We start from the raw sequence: 13,089 nt of genomic DNA, 5'->3' as shown, positions 1-13,089 counted from the left end.
AATCTTGGTGATTGCGCACACGCAGCTGACCACGCCAGGCTTAGAGGAATTTGTTGGGAGGGAAAAAAATCAGACAATCTTAAAGAAGATTAATTTACTGTCACCTGATTTTGATAACTCTAGCAGAGGACGAGTAATCAAGCGGGGGTAAAAGTGCAGAATTGAGATATAGCTCACTTTGCAGGCGTTTTGTAGCTCTGATTTACGATCTTTGTCGAACTGGGAAGTAACCTTGAAGCTTTTTCACCTGATTCGGAAAAGATTTGTGTTTTATTGCACTACTTTTCTTTGTACAAGTGATCACACATTCGGTGCACGCATTTGCAATCTAATTGTAAAATCAAACCATTATCGAGGTATCAAGTTGATAGCTTTTGGTGAGATATCATCCGATTACGCCAACCACAAAGTGATTGACAAAACCGCAGCCTGTCAGCGATAGCATCAATTGAATAAAATTGACTAACCATAACCTTGGACTGTTTCTATAATTGAAGCAGAGATTATCGTGTAAACCAGTTCGGGAGTATTAAGTTGGAGCATACTCCCGATGGAAGTTTATTTGTGTCCAGTCACTGTTCTACTTGTCTTTCTTATCCTTATTATTATGAATATTAAATATGTATTGTTTCTCTACTGACCTTTGCAGGATAAAATCACTGTCCAACAAGATTTAGCCTCTTTGAATAAGAATCCAAGTGCAGGTTTGCTCCAAGTGACAGCAATGTTCAAAATATCAATTTACTGTAGTAAACTATCTCATCTTCTCGGAATATTTTTTGTTTCATGATTTGATGTAAAAATCGAATAAAATCAACTGATTTACTTAAAAAGTTATTAATTAGATAGCAAATTGACGGCAAGTTAAGTAACGATAAACATTTAGTTTTAAAAGTTTATATTCTGATTTTATTTTGATATAAGAACCTGAGATATGCCAAAACACTCAAATCATGTTAGCTAATGATAGGCCAAGTTCAATTGCCACTAATGTTTAGATATAAAATGAAGTTCAATAATTCGACTAAAAACTTAAAATTAGCATTGAACATAATGTTGCATTAAAAGATTTCTAAAAAAAATAGCAGATTAAAAAAATATATATATTTTTCCCCATAAGAAATTTTTCAATATTTTGAAACTATTTTTTATCTTGCCTAAAAATAATCTGAAATAAATATTAAAAACTTTTTCGATACTTTTCTCACTTAAGAGGCAGTTTTTGTAGATTTTGCTTGCTTTGTTCAAGAGGTCGTATCGAGGTGCCCAAATTTGGATGAAACTTTCAGCGTTTGTCTACTTGATATAGCATTTGACATAATAATTACAAAGTTACCTAACAAATAATAGTTTTTTTTAATGCTTTATAACATTATTTTTTAATACAAATTTAGAGTGAAATTTCCCAAGGATTCCGAACATGTAAAAATTGAGATCAAAAAAGTATTTGCATTGAAAATAATGTGTACGTCGTCGGGGGTGAATCGGGACACATGGGGCAAATTGGAACAGCTGTTTTGTTTCTGCACAATAATTGGCTTACACCATGGTCAAAAACTTTAAACAAAGCGTGCAATAGCTTACTTAATCCACCTGTGAGTAATTCTCCACTAAAACGGGAAATGGATTTTATTTGTGGGGTCCTTCCTATTGACCAAATACGCCATTATGTGTCATTGTTACTTTTGTAACTTTTGAAAGAATTTTCTGATCGATTTGGTGTCTTCGGCAAAGTTGTTGGTGTTGATAAGGACTATTCAGAAAAAAAGAACACGAAAAAAAATATTTTGCCGATTTTTTATAATTTTTTTTCCACAAACATTCAATTTCCCAAAGTCGTCATTTTTCATTTATTTTTTTTATATTTAGGAGACAAAAAACTGCAACTTTTAATTTTCTTGGAAACGTACGGGTCGACATCGCCAATTTCCATAAATCGTCGCCATCGTGCTAACTTGTCGTACGTGCATTTTGGGCCAAATTGAGTTAAGAACGCCATTTTGTGCAGCTCACAATGCCTCACCTTTTGACCTTCACAGATCCCCAAAATTCGATTTCAATCCTGAGATATTCAACAAAAACCGAAAAAACTCCGTGCATTTTTGTCACTTTACATATGAAAGTAGTTTCAATCTTGTCGTGCTATCTTGTCACTCCCTGAAAATTGATGTAAGTACGACAACTGGGCAAAGGGATTTCAGGCCAGGAAAGTCAGGATGCGTTTGTCGCACGTACAAGCTAGACTACCGTAAACATTTGTAATTATAACTCGGGACTCCAGCAACCAACTTCAACCAAACTTCGGGACAATGCATAGAATGGTCAGCCAAACAAAACGTGTTTGTTATTGTTTACATTGCGTGCGCTCGTTTTTGTATATTCAAGGTCAAACAATAAAACGCGTTTTTCTCGGAACGTCAAAATGGCGGGTGCGACAAGATAGCACGACGACGTCGAAATGTTATGTGAATTTTCCGAGAAATCCGATAAAAATATTTGCAGACATAAGCTCTTTAGATCAGACACGGTCAAAACGCCATTCTAAGATTTCGTACGACTTTTTCAAATGTTTGGCTGTTTTTTCGGATCTAAAATTATTTTTTCTTGAAAGGCAAATTAATCACCTTTAATTTACGTCCATGACAGCTAAAATCGGTTGAAATGGCACAGAGTCATGATTTTTTGAAATATGTAGTTATGGCAAAAATTGACGAAAATTACCATTTTTTTACCACTCTAGCACAGTGTAGGTCACCCGTACGGCCAAACAAAAGTTTATGCTCTTTTCAAAAGGAATTGCTTTTATATTATAAAGTTTTGTAAAGTACTTTAAAGGTTCTTCTAAAAAACAAATTAGGCTGAGATTGGAAAGATTGTATAAAAGTGGTTTTCGTAATAAAATCAATCTTGATATAGAAATGTATTTGAAAGACTGAAGAGCCCAAAGCATATAAGATCTGATAACCCTATAAAAACTTATGAGTACTTAAGTGATATTTTAGTACTTTCCAGAAGCCGGATCTCAGATTTTTTTTATGAAAATGTTGTCCAGACCTACCATGCAACCCATCGTTGGATGGGTAATCAAAAAACCTTTCCAACGAGAAGATCTGAAACTCTATCAAAAGTTATGAGCACTTATTACTATTTGTACACATTTTAGAAGCGAGCCAAAGTAGGGAGATTTTTTGTGTTGTTGATGAACTCCGCACAGGCCAATTGTATTGCCAATTTGAAGCTCATTTAATATTCATGGGATAATTTCATCTCCAAAAAGACGAAAATTAAAAAAAAAATGATTTAATTCCCGAACAATGAAAAATTTCTGATTCACAATTATGAATCATTCTTTTTTTTCAGACACTAACTAACACATTTTTAGCTTATTTAACTTTAAAATTTGGACAAAACTTTCGATGAACGGCATTTTTCGGTCTCAACTAGAGGTGGGTAAAAAAAGAGCGAACCGCTCAAAGAGCAGATTCTACTAAAAAGAGCGAACGAACCATGAATCACAGAAAATGAGCCGCGGCTCTTTTTTTAAACATACAAAATGCTAGGTTCAAGTATGGGTACCATTAAATTATTTGAACGTTTAGTTTCGAGTAAAAATCTTAACATAGATATTGCCGAGACCTATGGTTTTCAAAAGCATCTTTTCGTTTAAAAAATCTTGAAAATAACCTTATCGTAATTTTGTTTGGAAAAGAGCGAAAGAGCCGCTCTTTTAACTGAGCTAACAAAAATGATCGGCTCCTAAAAAAGAACGGTTTGCCCACCTCTAGTCTTAACATACACAGTTAAAAAAATCGTTGTAATATTACATCTGGGAAGGGGTACATCTGTTATGTCAGAAAAAATGTGTAATTTTACCACTGAAAAGGTGTAATTTTACCACTATGCTGGTGTAATGTCTCTTTTTCAGTCTAAATTGAGGTAAAATTACATCATTAAAGAGGTAATATTCAACCTTCCGAAATTAAAGCTTCGAAATTTACACAATTTTTTACTGTGTATCTTTCAACGATTTTTGCAACGGCCTAAGGAAGTAAATGAACAGATGATTGAAAAGGGTTTATAAGAAAAAAATGTTTGCAATGTTCTTTTTGCAAAAGAAGTCTCCCAGTCCCGATAGGGTTTCCTTCTCGCAGCTTCCATCTAGTTTCTCTCGCCTCATCCAATCTCTCTTAAAAGTTTGATTCCTCTCGCACTCGCGAATCTCTCTGCGAGTTGCGCAGCAACGTCACAAACTTGCCTCCATCACGTCACCGGTTGGAGGCTGCAAATCAGCTGCTGAGGGTCGACCTGCTGCTGCACGTCACCAATCCGCACATTGACGACGTCACAAACTACGTGTGGACCGGCTGATTTAGTTCTCGCTCTCACGAGCTCGCTCGCTCTTTCGGAGATTTTCGGAGAGCCAGCATCTTGGGAGCTTGTGCTAAGTCGAATTTATATAATTCCGGTATATCTCCGCCGGCAGCCGGGATCTTGCCGTCAGTTTATGCACAGCCGTGTTGGCCGGAGTGTGCTCGGAGTCGATTCTCTCCCTCCTTCCCCCTCTCGGGTTCGCGCGTGAGTGAGATTTGATCTGCGAGCAAAAAAATCGAGCTCTCGCTTCTCTTTTATCGGGAAAAAGCTGCCAAATTTTCCTTTGAAATTTTGAAATTTTTTTGAGTGAAAATTTTCGAGAGCATTTTTCGAGGTTAAAAGTGTTAAATGGAAAAATCGCACGCGAATTGGCGGTGATTGTGCCAAGTGATTCGATTAAATTTTTAGGGTATTGTGCGTTCTGTCACAAGTTTCTCACGAGCGTGCGCGCGGCGGTTGAAAAAGTGTGCAAAAAGAAGCGCGAAACATCCGTGGCATTTCAGCACTTGGAGAAGCCGCGCTTACGCTGACGAAGTTCGCAAGGCCGGTAGTACATCGCGGCAGTGACATTTTGCTCATGGAAGCAGCTCACCGCTGAAGGGCAGTACGCAGCTGGATCAAAAGCGACGTCAGGTTTGGAACTCCGGGGTGGCGCCCTTCGAGAAATATATTCCATTTCACACCAAGTTCCCGCGGCTTGTGATGTAACACCGAAGCCAGGCAGAATTGAACGTAAAACAAAACTGAATTACAACGACAAAAAAACAACAGAAATTCCCACAATCAGACCTCCAGCCGGGCCGCTAGCCGAAAGACATTGCTGAGATATTTGGGCGAAGATCGCAGCACTACCCCCAAATAGTCGCTGGTCACGAGAAACCCTTAACATTAAATGTCACCCCCTCTGGAAGATTACAAAATAAGTTAACGTAACCCGTTAACGTTACGCTAAAGTTCACAATTCGTTAGAGGCGATTTGGTTGCAATCTTAACGCGGAAAATTGGCAAGAAAACACAAACAAGAAATCGGAGAGGAGAAAGAGGTCAACCAGCTACAGGTCGCGAGGGAAAGCGGAGAAAGAAAATTCAGAGCGCAGAGGCGAGGTGGAAGCAGAGCAGTGGCAGAAAAAAAGGAAAAGTTGGAGCAGAGAAAATTCAAACAAGCTCGCAGCAGGCAAGAGTGGAAACATGAGCTTTAACACCACGGCGGCGACGGTTATGCAGGTAAATTTAATAACTAGGTGATGTAAGGATCAATTAAATGTGTGTGTGCGGGGAGGTTCTTTCTTCCCCCCTGGTGTGAAGTGATTGGGTGACTGGAGACAGTGGGAAAATTATGTCGGTCGTAACAAAATGGTAATGTGGATGGGCGAAAAAAAAGTTTGAATGGAGGTCCCTTAAAATTTGGTGAGGGGGATAACAAATTTATTTCAAATATAAAAATTTGCTTTGACAGAACTTGTACAATTTAGAACACTTTTAAGTTTTATAAGCTTTGAATTTGGAAACCACAGATCAAAATAAAACGCAATTCTTTTTGCAAAAAAATAAAAACTCATGATATCTTAGATATTCGCAATTGTTTTACGATAGCGTAACTGTATGCATTAGGGTGGGTACGTTTTTCAAAAAGTTCTCGGATCAAGTTTTAGTATGGTTCCCCTTGTAGGGCATGCCCATACGGACTTTCATGCCAAATATCAGCTCATTTGGTTGTAAACTGGCTGCGCGCATCAGGGTTACTATGCATTCTAAATATTTTTAAATACTGCTTGCATTTTTTTTTAATTGTGATTGAAATTTGAAATAAAGTCAAATGAGGTGACATGGTGTTTGTTAAATGCATCTCTCATAATTTTCTAAATTTTAAAATAAATTAAAATTATTTAAATGAAATTTTACGTGGAAGTGTTCTAAAATACTTTACCAACATCTTCGAAAATTTAACACATTGTGATGAAACCTTCCAATTGTTCGAAGATTGACCCAATCTGACTCCGTAGAAGGGTTTACATTGGGTCAAATTAAACTAAAATGATGCTCAATTACAAAAGATGAACAAGTCATCCTTTTCTACAATATAGGAAGTAAATCTTACTCAACATACAGTAAAAAAATCATGGTAATATTACATCTGGGAAGGGGTACATCTTTTTGGTCAGAAAAAATGTTGTATTTTGCCTCTGAAAATGTGTAATTTTACCACTTTGCTGGTGTAATGTTACTTTTTCAGTCTAAATTAAGGTAAAATTATATTATAAAAGATGTAATATTCAACCTTCCAAATTTACAAATAAAAATAATGTGCATTTAATTACTTTTCGAACCATTGAAAAATCTAAAAAAATGAATTAGGACTAACCAACGTTGCCAGTTTATTTTATGGGAGATCTGTATTTTCTTAAAAATAAATCTGTATTTTATCTGTATCATGTAAAAATCGAAGCCATGATCAAAGGGGAGATTTTCTCTTAATTGATTATGCCAAAGTGTTGAGTTTGACTGTCCAAAACGTTCTGATTTAATTGTAATCGAAAAGTCCCCCAGAGCCTCACACATGAGGTACTGAGGTTTTGCTTACTGAGCATTAATCGAGCTACTTGCTTTAATCGCGGCGAGGTAAACGAAGTTTAGCTTTGTTCGCAGTTTGGGTTCCTGTTGTCGGCTGTGCTCACGATGTTGGTGGCGTCGATCAATTATGCGGAAAGCAATTTCCGTAACTCACATTATTGGGATTGAAAAATTTGTCAAATACAGATTTATCTGTACATCTGGCATGGCTTGGACTAACATTTTAAAAGGGTAAAAAACAAAATTAACAAAATATTTCGAAAAGTTCAGATAATTTCACAAATGTTTTATTTTTTAACGTTTAAAATTGAAGTACTCAAGTACTAAAATTGAAGTAAGTCAAGTACTTTTCGATTGAAAATTTTATTTTTGTATTTAAAACAGATATATCTGTTTCATATATGAATCATTTTTTCATAAAAAACTCATTTCAAAAAATATAATGCTCGGCGACGAATTTTTGTTGTCCATACTTCTTAATGGCTCAAAGTTGCGTATTTAGTTCCTTGAAACATACAAAAAAAATAAAAAATGCGATTTTTTATAAAAATATCTTTGTTAAAAAAAATATTTTAAAATAAGCAAAAAAAAACGTGAACCTATTTTTACTAGTACCCATCTATACCTACAAATACTCCAAATCGTTCAGTACATTCCTCCAAAAGATACAGATTTTTGAATATTGACGTACAAATTGTGTATGGACAACTGCCAAAATTGTATGGAACCTTTCATGGGCAAACTTATAACACAAAATATCAATTTTGTTCATACACAGTATTAGCTAAATCAAAAAGAAAAGATCCATTTCCGAAATTTGGGTAAAATTGCTCACGTTTCAAAATATAGGAACACAGTTTTCCACTACATTAGAGCTTTTAGTGTGAAGTACTTATATTTTTATTTTTTTCAACATTCAAGTCAGCATAAAATGCAAAATGATTTTAAAAATGACTGGAATTTGTGGATGGATAGAATATAAGTTTTCCATTATTTTTTTTATTGCTGAAATTTTCCCAATTTATTATGTTAAGTTTAAAATTAAGTATGGATAATTCTCCACCAACTCATTCGATTTCGTTGCCCCGACCCCTCTTCGATTTGCGGGAAACTTTGTCCTAAGGAGTAATTTTGTCTCTGATCACGTATCCGAGGTCCGTTTTTTGATATCTCATGACGGAGGGGCGGTACGACCTCTTTCATTTTTGAACATGCGAAAAAAGAGGTGTTTTTCAATAATTTGCAGCCTGAAACCGTGTCTGTCGCGGGTGATAATGAACGGCCATGATCGACGATGACCAACTTTTTAAAACTTTTTTTCGTAAAATCGCGATAACTCTTGATGTTTATAAGCAAACCCCTTATGTTTATATATCCAAATTTTTGTATTTGTCTGCTCAACAACTTTATAAATTATTTTTACACTCTAAAAAATATCCCTGAAAAGTTAGAAAAAACACGAAATTTGAAAATGAAAAATTTTGTTTTAAATGTAAAAATGACCCTACTGAGTCAATGTAGATTCCAAAAGTATATTAAATTTCTCTTAAAATGTTCCATAAATTCTTACTTTCGAGTAACGGAAAATGGGAGAATTTTAAAAAAAAATAGTGTTTTTTTCGATGAAAAATACGTTTTTTTCGGAATTCTGAGTACGCCATCGAATCGGGCGTCTAATTTTACATAAAAGTCCCTTTGACACCAAATTTCTATCTCATCACCGTTCCAGGCTGCAAATTATTGAAAAACACATCTTTTTTCACATGCTCAAAATAGAAAGGGGTCGTACCGCCCTTCCGTCACGAGATATCAAAAAACGGACCTCGGATTCGTGATCAAGGACAAAAGTAATCCCTTAGGACAAAGTTTAACGCAAATCGAAAAGGGGTCGGGGCATCTTTTCCCGATTTCGTATGAGTTGGTAGAGTATAGTAAAAAAATCAAACAAAAACAAAAAACAAACATTACTTTGGAAAAGGGGGTTTGAAATCATAAAAAAAATATTTGAAAGTTTCAAAAACCTTTATTTCAAAATGGCATAACAATGATAAAAATATCTTCAAAAATACAAGAAAGTAGAGTTTGTAGAAGACTTATGCACTGAAAACATATTTAAAAAATTGATGATTTTTTTCAAAGTGCTTTAAAATTGATTCAAATGGCAATTTAATCATAAAAATAAATTAAAAAAGCTTTTCCTCATGATTCTTCTATGATAATTTCAGAATTTTCGAGAAAAATAACATTAACCACATTCTTAATAATGTTCCACATGACCACATTGTAAGCCCGCATTCAAAAATATCAATCTTCATTGCAACTTTGCTTTGAAGCTTCGTTGATTCGAAAAAAATATTATTAATTATATATTAAAATTTGATTGAAGATTAAAAAAATAATTATTTAGTTTTTTTATATCACAAATTACAAAAAAAATGTGTGGCGACCAGACAATTAACTGTTTTACAAAAAGCAGTCAATGCTCAATGCTTATAACTTTAGATACAAGCAATGCTCCACGTATTTGCAAATCGACTCTTCATTGTTTTTTTTATTTGGGTTAAACTTTGTTCTTTGATTCCTAGGTTCAATTAAGCCATTTTGCATCATTTGTTTCTCCACACAAATTTGTCCATAGAAAAGTGCTATGCAAATATTCTGTTTCTTGAGATCTGTTAATCTGTTTTTTTTGCAGATGCTTTACATTTCGTGACGTAACTACGCAGACTTTTACAAAAAGGGTGTTCTCCTTGCATTGTAACGTAAAAGTAAAGTAAAAATATGGCTAATTTGCTTTACGTTTACCTGTTTTTCTCCAAATAGTCCTAATCACATCCGACAATTCTGCCGAGAACACCAAATCAGTCAGAAAATCTCTTCTCAAGGTACAGATTTTCGAATATTTCCTAACCACTTTTCTATGGACAGTTCCCAAATTTGTATGGAGAAACCAATAAAGCAAAATGGCTTTTTTTAACCTGCTCAAAGTTATGAAATGAACGAAAGCTAATAAAATATCTGCTATCTTGTAGCGTATTTCGTCATCTTAATTTCATCCGGCGATTGAAAGTTATATTTTTAAAATCTATACCCAACAATGGTCAAAAATTTCAAAGACCCCACGTGTGACCTTGAGCTCCTCCTATACCAGCCGTGTACGCGTACCCCCCGCGGTGATTTGCTGCGGCCAGAATAGCTCATTAGGCCTAGAGCCAAACCCGCCAAGCCGTCTAATCGATCAATTTGAAAAGACACATCTATGCTGGCTGCTGTTTTAAGACAACAACAACAAAAAAAAAAACACCATAATATGGTAGCCACAAAGCATCATATTGCCTCATCATTAATCGATAAACGCGCGATGGCCATCGGCACACGTGTGCGCTACGTTGTCGGTGGAAGGTCCCCTTGGAAGACCCCCAGCCTCCGGAGGAACGCCTTATTGTGTACGCCACGACCTCAATTTCGCCTCGATGACCAACAAGGGAGAAAACGGCCCAGCCCCAATCAAAGGAGTTCAATGCTCGCACGAAGGGGTTGACAAGCGACGAACCCAATTAGTTTTCCCCCACCTTAGCGTAAAAGAATCTTGTGCCCAACTTTGGCTCGTGTGAGATTAATTAAGTTGTCTCTCGTCGTCCATAGGGTCTCTTTTTGGCGTGGTTAGATTGCGGTTTGGGACCGTTGCAGCAGTGACCACGGGCAAGTTTAAATTCGCAACCGTTGAAAAGAGGCGTAGACCCGGGGTCGTTGCGTTGTCCCCGTGCCGTATACTGCCTCAGGGGGGGGACAGACTCGACCACAGGTACAGTAGCAGTCTGGGCAGCTGGTACAATATCTTAATGAAACACAACAGATTGGCATGAGATTTGCGCTACTGTAAAGTTTGTATGTTGAAGAAGAGTATTGTGATTGTTTTTCTTTTCACTTCCTAAAAAATGAATGCTATAGATCGAGTATCTGGTCACCTTAACTAAATTTTGCATACTAAAGTTAAATTTAAACACAATTTTGAAGTCAGATCTTAGGATTTGATGGAAATGATGTTCTTATCCATCATGTGATGCATCATTTTAGGTTATCAAAGGACTTAGAAAGAGTGATGACATGACATGACATGATTTTTGAAATAAAAAAAATATATAAAAAAGTTATAATAAGATTCAGCTTACCTGCCATACACAGAAAAAAATCATGGTAATATTACATCTGGCAAGGGGTACATCTTTTACGTCAGAAAAAAATGTGTAATTTTACCTCTGAAAATGTGTAATTATACCACTTTTCTGTTGTAATCTTGCTTTTTCAGTCTAAATTGAGGTAAAATTACATCATAAAAGAGGTAATATTCAACCTTCCAAAATTACACCTCCCAATATTACACCTTCCAAATTTACACAATTTTTTACTGTGATACATTAAAATTAAAAATGTGGAATTATAAAAATAGAACATTTACTAATCTAATCTAATCTAACACAAACGCAGCCAGTTCGATAAAAGCATGCTGGAAAGTCTTGTGATAAGATTACGCCCCAAGCACTTTTCTTGTCATTATTAATAATTGCAGTACATCCGAGAACACCCGAAAATGTATTACAAAAATTAAAGCAGCCAGCCCTACTGCGTTGTGTTTACCGCAGAGAGGATTCTGAGAACGGATCACATTTCAAAGAATCTACAGGGGAGGAAGGATGCGTGGACATACCGTACCAAACGCTCCGATTCGGAATTATAAAAATAGAACATTTACCTCAAAAAAACTTTTTTTAACAAAAACTCCATAAATGATTGAAAACTCGCGATACGAGCACTGTTGCCGAAGACCACCGACCCAGTAAAACTGCGCAAATCGGAATTCGCAACTCGAACCCAACCTTCAACCACCTACCTTTTTTTCTCTACTGTCACAGACCGCCACTCAATAGGCAACTTCTTGCCCAAGTTCAGACCTCCATCCATCGAAGTGATTCGTTTTTTTTCTCACGCGACTCGTTCGCGAATTTCACGTACCGCTCAACCGCGATATCAATGTCTTTAATTTCTCCTTTGAATGTTGCAGTATTTTTTTAGTTTTACTTCAAAGACACAGACACCGGGTACTTATTTTTGGGTCAACTGGTGGGGTGACACAGTGACAACGCGTGGACTTGGATTGGCGTGGCTCGGACAAGGTTCGTCGCTGACTCGAGTCACCCGGGGCAAGGCTGAAGAAAACATGACAGAATCGTGATTTTCATGCTCTCCGGAGCAAGCGCTCTGCAGTGAGGCTGGGCGGAATAAAAACTCACGTGTTGGGAGTTGGATGTATTTCGACATCACTGGTCGGGTTTGTCGTCGACGTATGGAAAATAAATATCAATCAAATGCTGTGAGAGGCTCGCCCAAATAATTTCTATGGTTGGAGTGATTTAGTGAATATCATTCCTATTGCAATATTGCAACAAGAATGTTTATTTTCCCATGTTCAGTAAAACAAAATACAAATTCAAAAATTTAAAGTTTTTAGAGCAGATCGTAAAATTCAAAGAATTTATTAATAACAAACTGTCTGAAACAAATTAATCAAAAATTCAAATTATTCGCTCTACAGCATTGCCTTGGCGTTCTCGATTGCGAGATTCCTGCTCGAAACTAGGTGTTCGGAGGCTTGATTGTTGAGACAATTGCAAACCTCTTTCTACACCTTAGCTTCCATCCACCCCGGGATTCAAACTGACGACCTTTGGATTGTTAGTCCAACTGCCTACCAGCGACTCCACCGAGAAAGGATCCAGGGAAACGACTCCTACGCCTGGACTGAGCTATCGACCTAACCTCTAGGTTAGGTCGGGGCCACCATTTACTTCCCTTCCGACGGAAGGCGTGATCAGACAAATTTCGTCTCAAAATTTGCCACCGGGACCTTCTGGGATCGAACACAGGCCGACTGGGTGAGAAGCAATCACGCTTACCCCTACACCACGGTACCGTCTGTCTGAAACAAGATGAGCAATTCTCTGAGGTCATTTGTTTTTTTTGTATTTTTTAATCCAGCTGAAACTTTTTTGGTGCCTTTGGTATGCCCAAAGAAGCCATTTTGCATCATTAGTTTGTCCATATAAATTTCCATACAAATTTGGCAGCTGTCAATACAAAAATGATATA

At 36.5% G+C, this 13,089-nt stretch overlaps 1 protein-coding gene and 1 long non-coding RNA gene across 2 annotated transcripts in view; both read left to right on the top strand.

Annotated features, from left to right (window-relative positions):
- Positions 1-1,932: 1,932 nt before the first annotated feature.
- The window catches only part of LOC128093623 (uncharacterized), a 146,367-nt gene continuing 135,210 nt past the window's right edge, over positions 1,933-13,089 (top strand). The window contains exon 1 of the long non-coding RNA XR_008212640.1: positions 1,933-2,169. This is a non-coding gene — a long non-coding RNA (uncharacterized LOC128093623). The remainder of the gene's footprint in view (positions 2,170-13,089) is intronic.
- LOC120421338 (uncharacterized) overlaps positions 4,490-13,089 on the top strand; it is an 86,523-nt gene continuing 77,923 nt past the window's right edge. Inside the window, exon 1 of the mRNA XM_039584520.2 lies at positions 4,490-5,595. Coding sequence (XP_039440454.1) covers positions 5,560-5,595 — 36 coding nt within the window. The 5' untranslated portion in view covers positions 4,490-5,559. The remainder of the gene's footprint in view (positions 5,596-13,089) is intronic.

This window comes from Culex pipiens, chromosome 3 (genome assembly GCF_016801865.2).
Source record: "Culex pipiens pallens isolate TS chromosome 3, TS_CPP_V2, whole genome shotgun sequence".
Lineage (NCBI taxonomy): Eukaryota > Metazoa > Arthropoda > Insecta > Diptera > Culicidae > Culex > Culex pipiens.
This window is presented reverse-complemented; position numbering and strand designations above follow the sequence as displayed.